This window comes from Chiloscyllium punctatum, chromosome 9 (assembly GCF_047496795.1).
Source record: "Chiloscyllium punctatum isolate Juve2018m chromosome 9, sChiPun1.3, whole genome shotgun sequence".
In the NCBI taxonomy this organism is placed as follows: Eukaryota; Metazoa; Chordata; class Chondrichthyes; order Orectolobiformes; family Hemiscylliidae; genus Chiloscyllium; species Chiloscyllium punctatum.
In genome coordinates, this window is record NC_092747.1 from 46,913,828 (window position 1) to 46,936,441 (window position 22,614).

Sequence of the window (22,614 nt, forward strand, 5' to 3'; positions counted from 1 at the left end):
ACTGTCCTCAGAGCTTGGATAGACAACAGGCACAAACCAACTATCAGAAGGGGCGGCTCAGTGGTAAGCACCGCTGCCTCACAGTGCCAGGGACCCAAGTTCGATTCCAGCCTTGTGCAACTGTCTGTGTGGAGTTTGCACATTCTCCCAGTGTCTGCATGGTTTCCTCCCACCGTCCAAAGATGTGTAGTTCAGGTGAATTGCCTATAATGTTAGATGCGTTAGTCAGAAGGAAATGAGTCTAGGTGATTTACTCTTCGTGGGGCTGAAGGGCCTATTTCCACACTGTAGGGAATCTAATCTAATAAGTCTGGGGATGCTAATAATGCTGAAGGCTGAACTTTGAGTAGTCGTAATATTGCTCTTCAAAATGCAGCATTTCTCATTTTTGCATTGATGGCCAAAGCTGAAGTTTTGTTTCTTAAGATACATTTGTATAACATTCTAATGTTGGTTGGGAAGAAAGTCAGAGGGATGTGATTGAGGAATCTCTGATATTAAATAGGAAGCCTTTTAATTCTAAATGATGGGGAGCTGATGAAATTCTTTTACCAAATTTGAAGTAGCGCTATTTCAGCAATCGATATCAGGAAATTTTTTTGGGGATGTTATAAGAGGCAAGGACTACAAAATCATGCATTAAATAAAATTTGTGTTGGAAGAAAGTTATTATGAGCAGGTGAACAGCAATTATTTAAGCGAACAAGCAATTTTTGTCAATATTGAGAAAAATATCAGCATTTCAAAGGAAATATTAGGAGATAACTTAGTCAAAGCAGTGATTTTTAAGGATGATTTAAAGGGAAGAAAAATTAAAGCCTAATTATTTAAGGCCCAACCATCTGAAGGCATGGCTACCACTGAGGTGAAAGGAGTGAGACGTGTCAGAAGCCAAAGTTGATAAAATACACTAATCACAGCTGAGAACATTATGGAGGTGGAGAGGGACCAGGCTATTTGGGCCTATAAATGAGAATTTTAAATTGAAGGCATTAACATGAGAAGGCAATGCAATTCTGTAGGTACTGTATAACCAGTATAACAGAACTTCAGTTTCTGTGTAACCTAAATCTTAATACCTCCAATTTTGCATAGTAGCAGCATGAAAAACTGGGGCTTGAGAGCTGGTGTCTGGAGGAGCTGGGAAGGAGCAAGACTTTAGTTATTGAGTATTGGGGAAGTTATTAAAAAAAGCAGGGTTTCTGTCTGTTCACATGCTTGCTTTGTAGCATCAGTTATCAACAGTCCTTTTGGGCCATACCAATCAATATGAATTAAAGGGGCTGATGAGATCCACAATTTAATGACCCCTGGTATCCATTAGGGCAGCCATCCTATACAGAATGGGAAACCAGCCATAGAGTGGTCTAATGGAGTCCAAAGTTAAATTGTGTTGAATGAGTATTTGTTTTTGGCAAAAGATTGATAGCATACAGTTCTTCTATAACATGAATGCCAAAGAAAAACTATGCTTAAAATGTTGGTACTGTAATCGTGTTACAGTCAGCACTTCAGATAGTGTCCCCAATTTGTCAATTGCGTTACAGCAAATTTGAATTGACTAAATAACCATTCTAGCAGAACGACCTATACAAGAATACTACATCAGTGGAAGTAAGCATTTTGGATAATGATACTAAGGTTCAGCAAGCAAAGCAATAGACTGAAGGACTGATCCTTAATTGCACCACATATAATAGGGGTGGGGAGAAAAGAATGAAGGAGAAAAAAACTTTGCTAGAGATGCTATGGTTATGATAGCACATACAGGTACCAGATGAGGGCAGTCATGTTCTCAGTTGAAAACCAAGTGTTGGATACAAATGGGGTGGTCAGAAGGGCAGAGTGGTCGAGGAACCAAGAGGTACCTGTATCTCAGAGACTGTACCTTTTTGACTGATTAGGGCAGTTTCTAATTGTGCCAAGTCTGGTTCAGATGTCGTGCTAGGGAAGTGCAGAGCTTGAAATTCATAAACATGATGAAGTGGGATAGTGTTATATGAACTTCTAGGAAACAGTTTATTAGAGTTTCTTCCTGAATTATGAGCTGACATTGAAGTATGGGCTTTGAAGGAGAATTAGTACCAGAGTTGAGATAATAGGCAGGAATGGGACCAGTGGCGTTTGGATAGAGGTATTGGCCTTTGAATATCTGGCATTCTAAATGTATAATAGTTAAAGTTGTTTGTTTACAATGTCACCTATCTGCATCAAAGTAGATGGAAGCATAGGATTATAGAATGAATTTCACAGAGGGCATGTTTTCATGAAACTTCAAAATGGAGTAGGCTGTTCTGCCTATTGAACTCTATCTGCTATTAAATACAATCATGGCTGGTCAAATATTTCAACACCTTTTTTACCCGCACTAATCCCCAACCTCTCTTTTATACTTAGACTGAGCATCCACAGCTCTCTGGCATAGGGAATTCCAAAGGTTCACCACCCTCTGAATAAATGAAATCTCCTCATCTCAGTCCTGAATGGTGTCACCCTTATTTTTAAATTGTGTCCCCAATTCTAGCTTCCCCAACCAGGGGAAATATCTACCTTGTCCAAGTATTTTGTAGAATGAGAGGTAATCTGAGAACCTCTAGAAAATACAGGTCCAGTTTCACCAGTCTCTCTTCATAGGATGATGTACCATCCTGGAAACAAGTCTGCTGAATCCTTATTGTATCCCTCAATGGCAATAATATTTTTTCTAAGAGATGGAAACCAAACCTATGCATAGTATCCCAGGTACAGTACCAACTCCTCTACGATTGAAGCAAGGTGACACTACTGCTATACTCAAATCCTCATGCAATAAAGGCCAACATTCCATGAACTTACCTAATGGCTTGCATCTTAGCCTTCAGTAACTTACTAATGAGAACCCGTGTTCCTTTGCACCACTACACTTTCCAACTTTTCTCAGTTGAAGAAATACTCTGCATGTCTGTTTTCCAATCAAAGTGGAGAACTCACATTTTTTCCCATGTTATACTCCACCTGCCATATTTTTGCCCAATCACAGCTGTCTAAATTCTGATAGTGAGGTAACATTTGCAAGTTTCCACCCTGCAGGAATCAACTATTTTTAGCAACCTCTTTCAGCATTCTGGGATGCAGAATATTCGGTTTCAGGCATTTATCAACTTCCAGCCCCATTAGTTTGTTCAGTACAATTTTCATAATTTTGTTCAAATCATTCTTTCTAGTCATTTAGCATGTTTAACTATTTGTCTTAGCCAAACATTTTCTTTTACATACTTGTAGAAACTTTTACAGTCCATTTTTGTTTTTTGCATTATTACATACATCTTTTTCATTAGTTTCTTAGGCCTCCTTTGTTGTATTCTTTAAAACTTCCAATATTCTGATTTATTACAATTTCTGGAGACTTTATAAGCCTTTTATTCTTAAAATCCTTTACTTTGTCAGCTGTGGCTGACTGACTTATTTTTGAGTTGTTAGTTTTGAAGGAAAGTGTGGTTGTTGTAAGAAATGTAATATTTAATGGACAGTCTTTAAAAGAACTATGTACAGCTCTACCTCATGCTTACCTAGTTTTCAAGTCTAACACCCTTGCTACAGATTGAACTCCTCCACTTGATGGTCTAATGCCTCATGCCTAATGTACTCATGCCTAAAGGTTCTTTACGAAAGTTAATTAGCTCTTTTTCATTACATGAGATCTAAAATAGCTTATCATCTGGTCTGTTCCTCAGTGTGTTGCTCCAGAAAGCTATCCCGAAGCCACTCAAAATTGACCCCAACAGCTTTGATCCTCAGTTGATTTAATCAGCCTATTTGTAGCTTGGAGACATCCATGATAACTGTGTTGTCTATGTTACATGCTTCTCTTACCTCTTAAGAACCCTACTTTACCACTGCTATAAATAATTCCAATCCACATATTGCTCTTCTGTTTAGAGATCTTCCCTGTATCTACTGAACCCATCTTGTAAACACAATTCCACTTTTTTTTTGGCCTTCCTAAATGAATGAGCGGTAATCTAATTTGAGAAACTCTAGAAAATACAGACCCATCCTTATCATTTGAATGTTCTCTGTCTTGGTCACTATACAGCCATGTTTTTGCAATGCCAGGCATTTCCTATGCATTTATCTCTTTTTCTGCCTCTGGTGTGAATGCCCCTATGCATTTGAAAAGGGAGAGAGGCAAGAAGTGGGCAAACTACAGGCTAATTAGACTAACATCTGTTGGAAAAAAGTGGAATCAATTAAGGAAGTAATAGCTTGATTTTCCAAATGTTCTGCTAAGTAAGCAGAGTGAGTATAACTTCATGAAAGGAATATCGTGTCTCAAGGAAGTTTTTCAAGGAAGTCTCAATTAGAGTGGATAGAGGGGAACTAATAGATGTTGTATTTGAATTTCCAGAAGGTGTTTGACTGGATAACCCTCAAAAGGTAGCATGGATAGAGAATTGGCTCATGGGTAGCATACAATGAGTGGAGATAAAGAGTTTTTTTTAAAAGTTGTCAACTCATGATCAGAGAGCAGAAAGATGGTTTTCCTACATTCTAAAACTTTAGAGCCTGACCTTTCATGAGTAAAATTATGGAGTACTACTTTACTTTTGGAACACTTCGCTGACAAATGACCATTCACAGGAATCAGTGCTGGGACCACCACTGTTTTATACGTATTAATGACTTTTCAGGAACGAAGTGAATGCACTGTAGCCAAATCTATAGCTAACAAAAGTAGGTGCAAAGGCAAGTTGCAAGAGGAGTATAAACAGATGGGTTAAGTTGGCAAATGGAGTATCATATGAAGTTCATTTTGGAAGGGAGAAAAAAAGTACAGAATTTTTGAGTGGACAAAAAGCTACAACACAAGGGAGTAGGGGGTACTTGTGCATAAAGCTCAAAGCTCACATGCCAAATATAATCTGGGAAAGCTAATGGAATGTTGGTCCTTATTTCAAAGGGATTTGAAGAATGAGAGTAGCATAGTCATACTGTAACTGCAAGGTGTTGTGAGAACATATCTAGAGCATGGTGAGCAGTTTTAGTCCCCTTTATTTAAGGGAGATTCAGCCTCCCAACAAGAAATGTGGGAAGATTTAAAAACCTATTTGGAAAGGGTTAGAGTTTCTAACAACTTACCCTTTCTCTACTGATTGGGCAATAGACTGTCAACCCCTGCGCTCTAAAACTTTAGAGCCAGACCTTCCAGGAATAAAATTATGGTACACTGCTTCACATTCACAGGATGGAAAATGTTTGGTAAACTTTGCCTACAAATGACCATTATCTAGATTCAGCTTCATTATAAGTTTTAAATGAGATTTCCTCTACCATTTTCCTTAATGCTGTTGGAAAACAGGTGCTTTCATCAAATGACAGTTTGAGGGAGCTAAACGTCTGTCCCATCAGTTTCATGGGAATGAAGTAGAACAAGAGATAACTCACCTCATAAGCATATGAAATGAACTAGGAATGAAATTGGAGAAATAGTGGGGTGGGTGAGGTCTTGTTTGTAATGCATTTCCCCTTCCTTTTCTCACCAGACAGAATAAACAGTAGTCTTTGTGATCATGAAATGTATGAATTTTGTTGCCATTGAGGGTGGAGAGGCTATGGAAGGGAATGGATGGCTATTCCAGTCAAGGGAATTTAGAGAAATGATCAAATGTGGCTTTGTTTGAAACAAAGGTAATTTCATGAATGGCAAAGTCAAGTGGGCAAGTGCAAATGTGAGATCAGGGCTGTCATTAAAATCAGATGAGTCAAATGGTATTTTAATCTTGTGATCTAGTCCTTTTAAAATTTAATCGTATTTTTAAATGTTATAGTTCAACTCCATTATTAATAGACTACTCAAAACAATTAGTTGTTCTCCTTTTCACACTAGTTTATCTTTCATTTCTAGGTAATTTCAGTTTCATGAAGGGTGGATGACATTGGAATACACAATTTGATGTTTTTAATACAATTTACCAAATATGAAATCCTAAGGACTTAACTGAATGAAAGTACAAGGTAAACAACTTATTTTACTTGCAAGTAGTGCTAAATACCCTTGTATTCTGAGGAAGAACTTGCATTCACATTACAAGCATTATTTTAGCAATGCTGGACACGTGTCAATGTATTGCTCAATAACTGAACATAAAGGGAATTAATGCTAGTGTTAGATGATTTAATTATGAACTGAAAATTCTCATTATAATGCACTTCTCAATTCTTCCAGAATTTTAAGTTGACTTGTTGTCTATAAAAATGAGCCACTGTTGTAATTTGTAAATTATGTCTCACTTGCTTCATGTTCCAAGACCTGGCAGCCGAATTTATAACCACCCATAAACAATAGTTTTAGCAAGTATCTGGTTAAGCTAACATGAACAGAATCTTGTTTCTCCTAATAATAAATATGGATAACTGTTAAACCAGGTTAAATTGTTTGCTTGACCTTTTGATCTGAAAATCACTGACAGCAATGTTTTGGGAAAGGAAGGAGAAAGAGGACATGTAGAGGATAAGTAGAAAAATCTTGCAGTTACTCTATTTTAACTTATTCTAAAACATGTTTCACCTGACTGCAAGAATTTTGCAAAGTTAAATATTAAAAACATTTCAATAAGTGTTTTAAATTTCAGTTATTTAATGTTGTTTCACTTAAAGGTGCACTTTTCACAAATGTAATTTATCGTAAAAAGTCACTTTTAGTCAGTAGCAAAGAAATATGTAGAGTAAAGTGGGATCATGTGACCAGCTCTGAAGTCTTGCAACAAGCTGGACCATTTTGATTGTTAGCTCTGCTAGGAAGAAGGTGCTTAGCACCAAGGCTTACGATCACTGTTTACTTAAAGTTAGTGAGAATGTCAGATTATAAACAGTTTTAAATTGCCCCTTTAGCTCCAAGATGAAAGTATACAGACATCAAGGATGGAAGATCACCTTTACCTGGATACAAGCCCATGTGATCCAATATCAAATGGTGAAGATTTTGGCAACATTCCTGAAAATTGCAAGGTGGGGCAGGCAAAGATGAGACAGCAACTCAGTCTCCAATTTTGCTTCATAGGAAGGGTCAAGTTAATAGGGAATTAAAAATGTGTGGAAAATTTGCATCATGAAAGACAGCTCTGGAATGCAAGTTAAGCAAGAGAAATGAAAAATAACAGAAGGAAATCCTCAAGACCTCAAATATTTTGGACTGATTGAAGAACAAAAAGGACAGTGTAATGTATAATTTGTTTTGTCTTCATGTAAATGGCTCCTGATGTTTAATGTTATCACACTTTGTTTCTAGTTCCAATAGTAATTAAATGTCTCAAGTTATGTAAATGCAGGAAATGTCTTCAAAATATTGCTCCCAGTTGTATGAAGATGCAATTTCCAAAAGATTGTGGAGTAAGGAGAAAACTTAATGTGCTCTGAAAAGGTTGAACATTAAGAATGCATTTCCCTCATGTAGAAAATTTAATGCATCGATTGGAAGAACATTGTTTAGAGCACTCTCTAGTTGTAACCAGGTATAAAGACCCCTGCTTTGCTGGGGGTTTTTTTTTTAACAATTTAATACCAATTTAATACCAAAATTCAAACATTAGAAATTATATTTTACATGAAATTTACAAGATTAGTAAAGAATTGGGGTTTTACAGGAGAACAAAACTTTTGCAACAATCACATTCCTTAAGTTGTCATTTTTGGTAATATTTGCAACATAGTTAGGCACATTGGTTGTTGACATACAACATAACGAATAGCAAGGCACATTCTGGAGATGTATGTTGTGTAAAATGTTCATTTTTTTAAACATGCAATATTATACAGTTCCTGTATCATATAACAGTGCTTCCCTTTTAAATAAAACAAAAAGATAAAGAATCATTGTAACAGCTTTTATCAAAAGCCAATCTAATAATACCAAAGAGTTTACAACACAAATTAAAATAAACAAACAAGATGGGTTCCTAACCAATAGTGAAACAAGTAAATTCATATACAATTTGAATCATTTGCTATGTATTTTGCATGTTACAAATATTTTCAAATTAAGTTGTTATACATTGATGTCTAATAGGAATGCCAGAATACTTAGTTTAAAATGCTGCTTTGCACCATGATACACTACACAGATTCATAAATACAAAATCACTTGAAACAAACTTGTAAAGGTAGCACACCAGTGAACAAATATGCTACGGTACGTGAGAGGTTCTCAAAGAAGAAACTGATCCCATCCCGGTGTTCCCACTGTATTTCAGCATAAGTGGTGAAGACTATAGAACAGATCATCTTCCCACCCTCTATGGTAAGTGACGTGAGCCAAGTAAAAAAATTAGTACCTAGTTAGAAAAGGGCAGAACCCCAACAAAGAAGAAAACTGAACTTGTTCATATGTACTTTTTGTAAATATTTAGTCTGGAATATATAACCACTCCATTCCACATTGTGGAAAGTCTAAACACAGTCAGGTTTTACACAGGCAAGTGACTCTGCAACAGTTATCTCCTCACAATAAATCGGCTGCTACCTACAAAAAGACAACTTTAAAAAAACAACAGTCTGTAAAACTTGAAATGCAATGTTTCTGAAGTTGCCATTTAAGAATTTTCAAACATTGCAGCATAAAATTCCAACTGTCCCAGAGGAGCCATACATTTTTTTAAAAATGCTCAGATGTGTCTGCAGTTTTTCTACCTGTAGGTAAAAATTACAATGTGGGCACATGGTTCACTGGAGTTGGACTCTGTATGCACAAATAAGCAGCTTTACCTGAAACAAAAGCAACATTCTATTAGAAAGTAACATCAGACTCATACATTTCTCTATTTATTTCAAGCATTTTAATGGTAATATTCAGATTGCTTAGCTCATTTGTTTTGTTTATAATCTCACGGGAACTACAAAAGGCACTTAAAGAACTCTAATGGGACCCTAAATGGAGTACTACATCTAGTTGGTCATAATAGTTTAGAAAGGATCCTCATTCTGGGGATGGAGGAGATTTAATTAAGAGTTAGGTTGGAAAAGCTGGGGCTACTCTCGTTCACAGTAAAGGAGACTGTGGGCAGCTTTGATAGAAAACATGTACAAGATTATGCCAGCAAAGGGAGGGAAGGAAAAACTATTCCCATTAGCTAATTATGATTTGCAAGAGGAGAAAGTATAGTACTTGTGGTTAAAAGGCATCAAAGGCTATATGTAAAAAGCAGGAACAAGTTATGGAGTTGGGATTATCAATTAATGGTGAAGCAAGCTTGAAGGGCCAAGTGGCCTACTCCTATTTTCTATGTTTCTATATCTAATACAAAGATGAGGGACAATTATTTTGCCAATATTAAATCTATAAAAACAATTTTTTAAAAAATAAATAGGACCTAGAATTCACTGTCCACAAATGTGGAGGGAACAAAGAAGTTCAAAAGGAAACTGGCCTAGCCTCTGAAGAAAGTAAGCCAGAAGGTTTTATAATGGATTGAGCAAGGAAATGGGATTGACTAGGTAACAGAGCCATCAAGAATATGAATACTTTAAAGGGGCACTGGTCTCAGTATTGACTTATGCTTTCTCACCACAGATAATGCCAGACCAGCAGAGTTTCTTCAATTTCTTTTGTTTGATTCCCAATAGTAAATTGGCAGAGTTTACTATCAGCCACAAATCACTACTTTTGAAGTGTCATCATCTTTTAAGAGTTAAAATTGTATTCCTAGTTTATATTGAAAGTAGCGTTATACCAGGAGTAAACCAATTTTCTTGCTAATTCAGATTAAAAATTTAGTGAATTGCTTGTTCTACTGCCAGACTCTAATTCTGATTGCATAGATTGTTTCAGAGTTTGAAAATGTTTGTTTCAACTTTCCAGAGTTTCAGCCAACACGTCAATATAATCCTACCTTAGCAGTGGGTGCTTCAGCAAGTCTAATGAATAACTTATTGGCACCAGGCACTGGGCTGAAAGAATAAATAAAATGACTATCCTGGAAAACAAAAAAGGAATTAAGTTAGTCACAAATTAGGTTTCAACCTTAAAAAAACCTTAAAGACTATTTTTAAAAATGTACACAACCTCTCATAGTGCTAAAATGCAAGTTTTATAGTGTATCAGCACATGGTAGAGACAGGTCTAAAATTCACATTATAGGAGGGATGCAATTTCACTAGAAAAAAGGATACAGGAAATTTACCAAAATGTGTCTGAGCACTAAGAGTTTAAGCTAAGAAAGAAAGATTGGATAGACTGGTTTTCCTTAGAGCAGAGCACATGATTGATAGGACTATGACATGAATAAAATTGAGGGGTAGAGATCCAAAGGTAAGGGAGGGGGGGGGGGGGGAAGAAACAGGAATGCAAGGAAAATATTTTTACCCAGGTGGTGGTTGGAATCTGGAACTCTATCCGCAAGGACTGTACAGACAAAAACCATCATCATAATGTTTGAGTATTTAGATGTACATTTGTAATCCCAAGGCTATGAGACAAGTGCTAGAAAATAGTTGGTTGGTTTTGACCAGTGCAGACTCAATGGATCGAAGGGTCTATCACTACAAGATTCAAAAATGCTATGTATGCAAAATGAAACAAACAGTTTGCTTTGCTTCACCTCCTCTCCTCTGCCCACCTGTTATCATACAGAAAACTCTCCTTTCACCTTCTCCAAATAAAACACACAGTCATTATGGGAATTGGCAGAGCCTGTTTGTATGGGACAAAATAGAAGCTTATTTGTTCCAGTCTTACATTGTCATTAATGTATGGATGAGGGGGACAATCAGTTCTTGCCCCCAAATGGAAAACGGTCACCATTGCTGGATACAAACTCTTAACCAATTTACAAGCCAAAGATAACAGCTCAGTATTTCCTCCCAGTTAAGTGGCTGCAGAGCAATCCAAAGTTCCCAAAATCAGATCAGTGCCTTTGAACTACTGTACAAGTGACTTACATTTATTTTAATCTGTTTTTATTTGCTGCTCACATGCAGATCCTCTACAATAAGGGAAATTAAATAACATTTGGCAAACATTTTGCCAAGCCCTTTGTTCCATCCCCAACTCCAGTCACTTGCCATTTTAATTCTCACTTCGTTTCCAATCTGGTGCATCGACTGTTTCAGTCAATTCAAATAAAAGATTGAAGAACAGCAACACTCCTAAATTAGGTACTTTACAGACTTGGACCCCAAAATAAACTTCAACAAGTTCAAGTTGTAATGTTCAAAATATAAATGAGCATCGATGAAGTGTTAATACTCATTCTGTTGCCATTTACAGTTTCTCTAGACCAATCATTTCTCTAAACCATTATACCTTCACTATCATAGCTTTTGGTCACTTAAATCACTGCTGCCTTTCTAACTGAACATCAACCTTTGTCCTTGATTTCTCTTCCCTGGCATGTGATTATAATTGGCTTTAAGCAAAGTAACCAACTAACACTTTGCAGCCTAAGAGAGATTACAATCTGAAATGTTAATTGTTTCTCTCTACATAGATGCTACCTAACTTGACCATTTCCAACATGTGTTTTATTTCAGATTTCCATTTGTTTTATCAACTTCACTCAGAATTGGTTAATTACAGCTCAAGTACAGGTGCTGTGAGATTGCCAATATTACAACATGTGAACTACAATTCTGTACATTAATGCACAATTTATATGACATTATGTTACAAGTTTTCTGATATTAAAACTATGCGTTTGCTATGAAAATTGATAAAGAGGGCACGCAGGAAGCTAAATTATATTATTGGGAGAGAGGCTGCAGTTCTCTGAAATGGAACAATATTCTAGGTCTGTCCAATGGTGAAATTTTGATTAACATGCTCCTTAAAAAGCTGTGCAGTTCATATACAGACAGAACCCAGTTTGCAAACAGGTTCCATTCTAGAGTCTGTTTAGCAAATCGATTTGCAAGCTAGTTGGAACACAATGCAGGACAACATAAAGGAACCATTCGTAAGCAAAGGAAATGTTCATGTTAGATCTATAAAATTACATTCTTGTATGAGATTGTGCTCAGACGTATGAGCATTTATAAGTTGAGGACCCCCTGTAATATCAACAGTATGAATCTTACTTCAATTTATTTGTTGGGATTGTAGTTATTTCTGTACGAAGCATATCTGTAAGTAGTCTGATTGGTTCAATTGTAGAAAATGAATTTTCAACTCATTATCAAAACATAAAATTGAAATTAATGGAAATGAAAATGGTACTGCTTTAACAAAGCCAGTTTTATACTAAGGTACTAAATTGGGATATAAGCCAATCAGGTTTAAAAAACAAAATGATAAGCAAGGACTTACCAAAAATACAGGGAGTTGAAACTTATCGTTTAGAATAACAGCCTGAACACTGCAGGATCCACAGAGTTTAGCCACTATGTGGTCGTGGCTATAAAAGTTTGCATGAAAGATAAAGAGTAGAATCCCAGTTCCTATAGAAAGAGTGTCCTGGATTAGGTCAATTTATATGCATGAGTGCCAATACAATACAAATGCTGCCTCAAGCAATTTATTACTGATGTGCCCTCTCAAATACATTTCATCCATAGTCGATCACAAACAAAAACCAGAAATACCACCCACATATTAAAAGTTAAATTAAATAGCATTTGGCAAAAAAAAGAACAAAAGCAGCTGTAACTAACAACATAGGAACAAGTGGGTAATTTTTAGCTCTTGAACATGTACTGTCGTCAATAACAATATTCCTTCATGCCTTTGGTTAACAAAGATTTGATTGATCAAGACTTAAAATTGATCAAGCAATAACCATTTTGCAGAAAGAGTCCCAAACAGTTTCTAATTTGATAACTGAAAGGTTTTGTTCTAACTTATCTAGTCAGCAAAAATAATCTCTATCTACCCTTTCAGTTCCACTCTATACCATGAAAGATTTGATCAAATTACCTTTTAAAGTGCTAAATTAAAGGGAATACAACCCAAATCTGTGTAACCTCTTCTTCGAACTCTTGGATTGCTGTATCATTCTAGTAAATCTGTGTCACTCCAATGCCATTATATGTCGAGCACTGCTATCCCAAGTCTCCAGAATTTCCAAATGTTCACCATTCAAAGTACTTTGTACTACCCTTTCTAGATAAAATGATTGACCTCAATTTCCTACACTGAAATCCATTTGAGGATTTTGCTCATTTAATCTATACCTTTTTGGAATTTTATGCTTCCCATTTATACTACTTCAACCACCTTTGGGGTTCAGCAAATTTGGATATGTAGCACTCTATTCCGTAATCTGAATTGAAGGGGTTAAATCAGTTTCAATTAGTTACGGGTAAATAACCAGTCAGATATGTTTTCAGAAAATATTAAGTAAATAATTGATAAGTAAACAATTCATAGGTAATAAATAATTGAGGTAAATTACTTATCTTAATGACTTAGAGGGTGCAAATTTGTAATGGATCCAAATTTGCTGACAATACAAAAATAGGTGGTAGGGCATGTTGCAATTAAGACACGAGGAATCTGCACAAGATAAACATTAGCTTGAGTAAGTTGGCAAAAACCTGGTAGATGGGAGTTTACTGTAGGAATGTGCAAGGTCATGCACTTTGGTAGGAAGAATCAAAAGGCAGACTATTATTTAAACTGACAGGGTCTCTTTAAAAAGTACCATTTTAAATGCCCCAACATAACGTCTATTAAGAAATAACATTTAGCAACTTTGATATGCTTTCCCTTCTGCTGACATAACTCTTTTTTAAAAAACTCTCTCCTTGATCATTCTGAATCAGAATTGGAGAGGAACTTTCAAACTTGTCCTTTCCTAACAGCATGAAAATGTGTTGCTGGAAAAGCGCAGCAGGTCAGGCAGCATCCAAAGAACAGGAGAATCGACATTTCCTGAATGATTCTCCTGCTCCTTGGATGCTGCCTGACCTGCTGCGCTTTTCCAGCAACACATTTTCAGCTCTGATCTCCAGCATCTGCAGTCCTCACTTTCTCCTTTCCTAACAGCATGTAGGTTTTCCTACACCAAGTAACATATTGCTTCAAGGAAGCAGCTCACTACCATCTTCTCAATGGCAAATATGGATGGGCAATAAATGCTGATCTCCCACATTCCATGAAAGAATAAAGTAAAACTTACATTTTAAAATCATCAGGAAGCTAGCAAGGACTCCCAAAAATGGCAGGTACTCTACAATTTTCTGATGAAAAACTTAAGAAACATTTTTCTTTGAGTCAATAATACCCTAATGAACTCGGGTAAATGACGCTCTGGGATTGAGATGATTGACCAACAATTACAAATCATCCTTCACTATGCTAGGCATACCTCCAATAATAAAGAATCCAATATTGCCTCAGTACCAAGATAGCTCAATATCTGGATTGCAGATTTTGCTCTTATCCGAATCAACTTGCAAATAGCAGCCAATAGTGCAAAATTATGGAAGTGATATCGTGTATTTAAACTTCATTGTAGAACATAGAATAGATGATAAGACGGACATTTCATGTAGTATTGAGGGAATGCTGCATTGTCAGAGGGTTTCCCATTGTACTCCTCACCTCAGAGCCAACATTGGTCAGAACACCATTAAAATTAAATGTCTACTTGTTCAAATATTCTTTGCATGCAGCAATATCCCACAAATTAACTGCCATACTTTGTATAAAGTGTTTAACTTGCCGGGATTTGGATGCTCCAAGAACACAATAAATGCAAGTTTATGCTTACTTAATTTTAAAATGAACTTAAAATATAGTTTTATTGAATCAGAGAAATAAACATAAATTCAAGCTGCTTATATTGCACCATAGAGTGTGATATATAGGTTCTGATTTCTGCAAATCAATTAAGGTATTCCAGATTTAAACGATTAAATTTGTGTAAAGGTTTTCTCCAGTTTAAGGCAATACAAAGAAAAAACTGGAAATTGAAAACCCGGAAGTTAAAGGTTATGTAATACTTGATTTTAACTTGAGTTCCTCCCTTCCACTCTGTTTGATTAAGTGTATCAAAGAACTCCATGTCTGACATCACTGCTTCTGAAGGTTGAAACCCAAGAAGTTGACCCATACTTCTTGTTGTGTTCAACACTTGTCTCTTATTTTAAATTACAACTGTTCTGAAATAAAAACAGGCTTTTTTTAAGCATAGAAAGCATGCCTCAAGGCAAAGAGAAACAAAAAGCTATAAGTAAAATAAAAGTCCTGATATTTTACTTGGAATCATTCCCCAAACTGGACAAAGATACCCCTCATTTATTTGAAAATAGGCAAACAAAGCCTATCCTAGCCAGTATTAGGAGGTTGATCTTTATATTGCAGCATACTCACCTTCAACTGAATTGTGCTGAGGTTTATAGTTGAAGTCTAAAGCAAAGTCTGGTCCTTCACAAAGTCGATGACAAGCAACAGGAAAGACAGGCTCAAGCAATGACAGACGTGCTTCGAAGTAATCTCTGATTGTTTCATCTGTTACTCTAGATATGCTAGTCAGAAAAAAAATTACATATTTTTAAGCTCAACTCCAAATATCCTAGAAATTTACCAGTTTCTTTCAAACATCATGAAAAGGACATTTATAGCCCTTTTCATAGGATTAACTTCAGGACAACCTGCTGCACATTTGTTCCAGTGACTCCTATCGTCATTAAATAGTTGATCTCAACCACACTGATAGGAAATTAGCCATAGGAAGGAAACAGGCAAGAAAAAGACTGAAGAGGAGCTATGTACTGAATGCTTTTGGCAAACATGAAAGCAATTGTGACAACAGTTCCGAATGTATATTTCTCAGCTACAGTTGTGCATGGAGCGAAATAAGACAGAAGAAAAAAATGTAGGTAAATAAACAGAAAAGCTCATCCTCCTAAAACAAAACTTTGTTTCCCTCCTCTCTTAGAGATGTTTTATTAGAAAACACAGTAACCATAACGTATAATCACATCCATTTATGCAATGTTCACTCACAGGAATGTTGGATTAATTTCAGAGTTTTATCACCTTTAAAAGGTAACTTATTCATTAAATACTGCCAGTTCCGAGATTTTGATTCTCGGAGTCATTGCCTTTTGCTTCTTAATGGAAGTGATTAATGGATAGGTAGTCTGTGAGGACATGAAGCAGCCATTCCATTGCTCTTATGCTCCCAGACAGAATTTGCTGTCAGCGACCTGACTACAAATGCTGAGCTTCTCTGTTTTTTGATATTTCTTATAACTATGTTGTGCAAAGCATTCCTGTCTACAGCCAAACTCAAATCACATGATACCAGGTTATAGTCCCCAGTAGGTTTATTTGAAACCGCAAACTTTCGGAGCCTCTGCTAATGAACAGAATACATCGGACATAGAATTTATAGTAAAAGATCAAAGTGTCATACAACTTATGTGAATTTACTGAACAAACCTAGATGGCAATTAAGCCTTTAATCAGTTAGAATGGAAGTGCAGGTTAAAGACTTAACCATCTAGGTTTGTTCAATACATTCGCAGAAGTTGTATGACACTTTGGACACAGAATTTCTAATAAAAGATCAATGTACAACTTCTGCGAATGTATTGAACAAACCTAGATGGTTAAGTCTTTAACCTGCACTTCCATTCTAACTGATTAAAGGCTTAATTGCCATCTAGATTTGTTCAGTAAATTCACATAAGTTGTATGACACTTTGATCTTTTACTGTAAATTCTGTGTCCGATGTAATTCCCTCACCAGCTGCCTGAGGAAGAAGCAGGGGTTCAGAAAGCTTGCCGTTTCAAATAAACCTGTTGATCTATAACCTGATTTTTGACTTTGTCCACCACAGTCCAACACCAGCATCTCCACATCATGTCTTCAGCCAGGCTTAGAGATGGAAGAGTCAGATGTACAGCATGGAAACAGACCCTTTGGTCCAACCCATCCATGCCTACCAGATATCCCAACCCAATCTAGTCCAGCACCCGGCCCATATCCCTTCAAACCCTTCCTATTCATATACCCATCCAGCTGCCTTTTAAATGTTGCAATTATAGCAGCCTCCATCACTTCCTCTGCAGCTCATTCCATACACATACCACCCGTGCATGAAAAAATTGCCCTTTGGTCCTTTTTTATATCTTTCCCCTCTCACCCTAAACCTATGCCCTCTACTTCTGGACTCCCCCACACCAGGGAAAAGACCTTGTCTATTTATCCTATCCATGCCCCTCATGGTTTTATAAACCTCTATAAGGTCACTCCTCAGCCTCCAACACTCCAGGGAAAACATCCTTAGTCTGTTCAGCCTTTCCCTACAGCTCAAGTCCTCCAACCCTGGCAACATCCTTGGAAAAGTTTCAGAAAGATTTAAAAGTTTCACAACATCCTTCTGATAGGAAGTAGACCAGAGGGACAGGTAATTGCATTTTTATAGCTGCTGACCCACTCTTTGAAGCAGCACTCTTTGTAATTGATTATCATGTGCCAAAAATAAGTGGGCTTTTTAGGATAAATGTCATGACATAACAATGGGGACTGTATTTGTAAGTCTAAACATTGAGTGCTGGTAAAACAGTCATCTGGTTCAAACTCACTTCAGGCAGGGGTCTTTAGATCACAATGTGGAGGAACCTCTCCTAATCCAGGCTGCCAAAGACTTGGGATCAGAAGTTCTGCACAAACCAAAGGCTGAATAATGTGCAGATTTCAGATGATTTCACTTAATATGTGAAAATCTGTTCCCTTGTGCGAATACATAAGATACTTAACCAGAGTGCAAAAATTATAATACAAAGCAGCATAAACCACACTTCTAAAGAACTGATTAAGAAAGAAGTCAGCCATTTGAAACCACAGAAATAGTCACCTGACATACCAACTGAATGTAATTTTCCTGGTGGTGCACTTACGTTTCCACATGATTCTTCAGGAGATCATATACAAGTACATTATTGCTCTGTTTAGCATAGTATAGAGCATTGTTCTGGTGTTTAGAAAGGATGCCACAGTCTGCACCATATTCTAGCAGAAGTCTGACAATGTCAGCATTTCCTCTCTTACATGCCTACAAAAGGCAAAACACAAATATTAAATGACCTGATCATATTCCTTTTGTTGCTAAGTAATAATGTATTTTTAGTTAGTATTTCTTTAATCACCACTGGGTTTCTTATTTTCACTTGTTTACATTTTACCCTTGATAAGATTTACGCACAAAGCCAGTCCCTAAAGCTTCCCACTATCACCTCCTTTCTATTCTAGTAGAAACTACCACCTACAGAAGAAAATCACAGAATGGTAACAAGCACAGATGGGCTCTATTTTGTGACAGCTCTACGTAAGAGTTACTTAACTACTCCCACCAGCCTGCAATTTCTCCACATGCTTACAAGTTTTCCCTGCAGATAATAATCAAACTTATTTACAAAACGAATCTGCCACAAACTCTCTGGCAGTGCAGCCCAGGTCCTAACTTGCATTAAAAGCTTTTCCTCATGGTGGCTAGGTTTCTTCCACCAATTACCTTAAATCAACATTTCTTTTCTACCTTTCATCAATTGGAAATAGTTCGGTTGTATCACTTTTAGATTAGATTAGATTAGATTAGATTACATTAGATTACTTACAGTGTGGAAACAGGCCCTTCGGCCCAACAAGTCCACACCACCCCGCCGAAGCGCAACCCACCCTACCTTTACCCCTTACCTAACACTACGGGCAATTTAGCATGGCCAATTCACCTGACCTGCACATCTTTGGACTGTGGGAGGAAACCGGAGCACCCGGAGGAAACCCACGCAGACACGGGGAGAATGTGCAAACTCCACACAGTTAGTCGCCTGAGGCGGGAATTGAACCCGGATCTCTGGCGCTGTGAGGCAGCAGTGCTAACCACTGTGCCACCGTGCCACCCAGCTACTCAACTTTGGGAGAAACATGGCCATCTTCTTCCCTTACAAAAAACTCCATACATCTATCCTAATCATATCCCCTCCAGCTGAAGGTGATGATGTAAATCTAAATTCTACATTTGAACTAGAACCAAATTTCATATCGCATATGTATTGAGGAGTTTGTTCCCAAAATTTTATAATATCACCTGTGTCTACCTTTATATAACTTCTATTAATGCTGAAATGTTTGACTATTCATTTGTTGCCTTCAAATTTAACTTTGTGGACAACCTCCATACTGACCTCCTCAGCTCAATTGTTAAAAACCTTGAATATGTTCAAATCTTCATGGACACTCCACCTTCATATTGAGCTCACACTGCCATCAACATGATCAAAGCTAATCCTTCTTTTATCTCAATATCATACTCCTGCTCTCGCCCCTTATGCCTCAACACCTTCAGCCTCTCGAAATATATTTATAATCTGTAATTATGTATGTATAAATACATTTAGTAACTTGGCTTCCAAAGCCTTCTGTTGCAGAGAATACCACAAATTCATCACTTGAGTGAAGGTATTTCTCATTTCAGTCCAAAATGGCCTATTTACCTTGTGATCTTGAAATTTCTGTTTTGTTTGATATTAATGTCCTTCATTGTTTTCTTAGTGTTTGAGAACTTATTCAGTTCGGTCTTCACAAGAGAAATAAAATAGTGTTTAATCATTTTGTCATTTTGTTGTTTTCTATTATCCCATTTCAGAATATAACAGACCTACATTGGATTGCACAAGTCACTTTTCTTTTTACATACACATAGTATCTCTTACAATCCACTTTTATGTGACTTGCAAGTTCACTCTCATACTCTAAAGTTCAGCACAGGAGAACCAGGAAGCTGATTAAGAGGGAGTGATAATCCATTCCCAGTTGTGTTATCTTCATAGTTTCCCTAGCTCAGATTAAGAGCCCTTGTCCAAAATCTAGTTATTAGTTTTCTATTCACCAACACCTGGAATTCAGAACTCTGATTAACAAATCCCTCTGTCCTTCCCTACATCTAACCTCCTGTGACTTTATGTAAAGCTTGTTTTAAGATCATTACCTTTGCCCCACACACAATATTCTTTATTCTATCACTGATAACAATGTCGAGCTGCCTTAGCCCTACCAGTCAATAATAATTCTCTTCCCACTAAAAAGTTTACTAAAACCTTCTCACAACTATTATCTATCATTCAACTCCCTATAACTATTCAGAATATTTTTCCCTTGCATCTTGGCATTTTCTGAACACAAAACCGTTCTGAATTAAAATGGACAGCTTTCTGACCATTTGTTGCCATGTTTTAAAACAACACTATCCCAAGACTGATTTAGATAATTCTAAATAAACTTTTTCTTCATCTACTCTGAAGCTCCTCCAAGATCAACAAGAAGGAAGTCTCACAACCACTACTTTTATCAAAGGGAAACATAAATGTCTGTGCACTATTAAAAAAAAACAGCTGAGCAAGAGGGACCAAGCTGATTAACAAAGTTTACTTCTTTTTCTAATGCAGAACCCTACAAAATACCAACAGGTCATGTTGAGCATACTGGGAGGATAATATCTGGAATAATCACAAATTGGAACTCATTTCTGTTTGTACAACGTTTTGAAGCTGAATTTTGCAGAACAATGTGTTCTGTAAACTTTGGGGGCAACAGAATAAATGAGATACCTTCATTAATGCAGTTTCTCCACTGATTTGTTGAACATTGACTTGGGATCCTGCCTCCAGAAGAATTGCCACTGTCGTCAGATAATTCTAAGGAAGTTGTGAAAGAGGAAATAAAACAGGTTAGATAACCATATTTTACATTGTGCTACATTTAATGGGATAATTTGTAAGAAGTCTCCAGTTATAATAGCTATTTCAATCATGATCAGGACAAGTCTTAACCTTCAAGTAATAGGCTATGATTTTAGATAAGAGTCTTTAGTCTCTAAAGCATGTAAATGGTCTTTTGCAACACTTCATTGAGAGTTGTGACAATATAACAGAAAGGACATTAAAAAGCAAGAGTGTCATTGATTTTAAGCAAGGGAGAAGGCAATAAAGGAAATGCATTTTCTGAAATAAAGAACAAAATCAGTGCATCGCACATAGAAGTATGCAACAGAAAAAATACTCAGGGTCATCTAGTTCATGCTAATTGTAACTTGTTTTAACAATCTCTACCTCACCTCATCTGGAAAAAAAAGGTTTCAATTTCCTTCTATTCCACATAATATCCAACTAACTCTAGAACTACTTATGGCCACATATGCTAATTCTTGTATTCATTACCCTTATCGGTTTCAGCTAAATAATTGCTTCACATATCTATTCCTCTGTTCATGGATGGGAAATGTACTCCTAATCTCAGGCCTCACTGAATGCTATACAATTTGACATTAATCAGCTGGTTCTCAAATTATATTACTGGATCAGTATGGGTTCTTTATGTTGGAAGCCATTCAACTGGGAAGGAGCAAAAAGGAATGCAGTACAGAGAAGGGTACTGAGGCAGTTCTCTGCAGCTTTTCCAAAGCAAGAATTCAGGATACCTGCTCAGGAAAATGAACATGAGCAAAGGTAAGGATCTAACCAATGACATACAGAAGGTACCAATGACATATACAAGACAACAAAATAGATGCTGCATAGTTAGGAAGAGCTAGGTAGCTAATTAAGAAGCAGAATCTTAAATGTACCAAACTCTCAAGCACAAAATTAGCAGGTGAACAAGATTGGATAAAACAAATGCATAGTTCAAATGGGACTGAGCAAAGTAGGTTCTGGTTGGTATGACACTGGTGCTAGTCCTGGGGGAAAACGGAAGCTGTTCCTTTGGGACAGTTTATACCTGTGCTGGGACTGAAGTTCCAGTGAGCTGCAAAACTAGAAAAGGGTTTCTTTAACTAAGTAGTGAGGATTAGGGATCAAATTTGGGAAAATTTGATAAACCAAAAGAACAAAGACAAATAATAGAGGAAACAACAAACAGACTGTAAACAAGAGGGGAACAAGTGCAAATATAAAATAAACTCAACAGTTAAGGACATCTTCCAAAATAAGCAAGACAAAACAATCTGAACACGTGGCATTTGAAATCTAAGAGATTAATTAATAACACAAATAGAAATAAATACCTACAGAGACATGGCAGCAGGATGACAAATTGGTACCTCAATTGAGAAGGGGGGGGGGGGGGGGGCAGGGGGGAGAACCGGAAACTAGAGAATGTGGAGAGTTGGTTGTGTTATTTAATTACCCAATAAACACAGTGGAGATTGATGACCAACACAGTGGAGATTGATGACCAACACAGGAAATCAGAACATGGAAACTGAGAGGATATTACAATAGAGGCAAGAAGTCACTTGTGACAGTCATGTCTCGGCACCCTATGTTAACCACATGATAGGGTGGAGCACGAAGGGAGAAATAATGGGAGCTTGTCAGAAAGGTACAGAGATCATCATGGGGGATTTTAATGGAAAGGTCAGACAAGCAAAAGGTAGCCTAGTTCGTTCACAGAATGCTTTCCTAGAACAGCATATTCCATGGCTGAGCAGAGACCAGGTATTAGATCTGGTATTCATGACTTCAGGTGAAAATGACCCTAAGGTAGCAACCACTGCTATATGATTGAACTTAACAATCAGTTTGAAGGAGAGAAAGTGGATTCAAGCCTAGGGAAATTATGAGGGCATGAAGCTAAAACAAATGGCAAATTAGATTAAGAAATAGATAAATCAGTGGCAGACATTTAATGGAGTATT

The 22,614-nt window shown here is 36.9% G+C and overlaps 2 protein-coding genes across 4 annotated transcripts in view; one reads left to right on the forward strand and one right to left on the reverse strand.

Moving 5' to 3' along the window:
* Window positions 1-7,086, forward strand: part of pspc1 (paraspeckle component 1) — a 124,788-nt gene extending 117,702 nt beyond the window's left edge. Inside the window, exons 10-11 of the transcript XR_011961508.1 lie at window positions 5,885-5,994; window positions 6,871-7,086. The gene's annotated coding sequence lies outside the window, so the exon portion shown is untranslated. The remainder of the gene's footprint in view (window positions 1-5,884; window positions 5,995-6,870) is intronic.
* Window positions 7,087-7,848: 762 nt separating this feature from the next.
* The window catches only part of mphosph8 (M-phase phosphoprotein 8), a 49,500-nt gene continuing 34,734 nt past the window's right edge, over window positions 7,849-22,614 (reverse strand). For all 3 annotated transcript variants that reach the window (XM_072577426.1, XM_072577428.1, XM_072577427.1), the window contains exons 9-14: window positions 20,528-20,614; window positions 17,819-17,973; window positions 15,281-15,435; window positions 12,275-12,405; window positions 9,864-9,947; window positions 7,849-8,739 (exon numbers count right to left, since the gene is read on the reverse strand). In XM_072577426.1, the coding sequence (XP_072433527.1) occupies window positions 8,698-8,739; window positions 9,864-9,947; window positions 12,275-12,405; window positions 15,281-15,435; window positions 17,819-17,973; window positions 20,528-20,614 (654 nt within the window). In that variant the 3' untranslated portion in view covers window positions 7,849-8,697. The remainder of the gene's footprint in view (window positions 8,740-9,863; window positions 9,948-12,274; window positions 12,406-15,280; window positions 15,436-17,818; window positions 17,974-20,527; window positions 20,615-22,614) is intronic.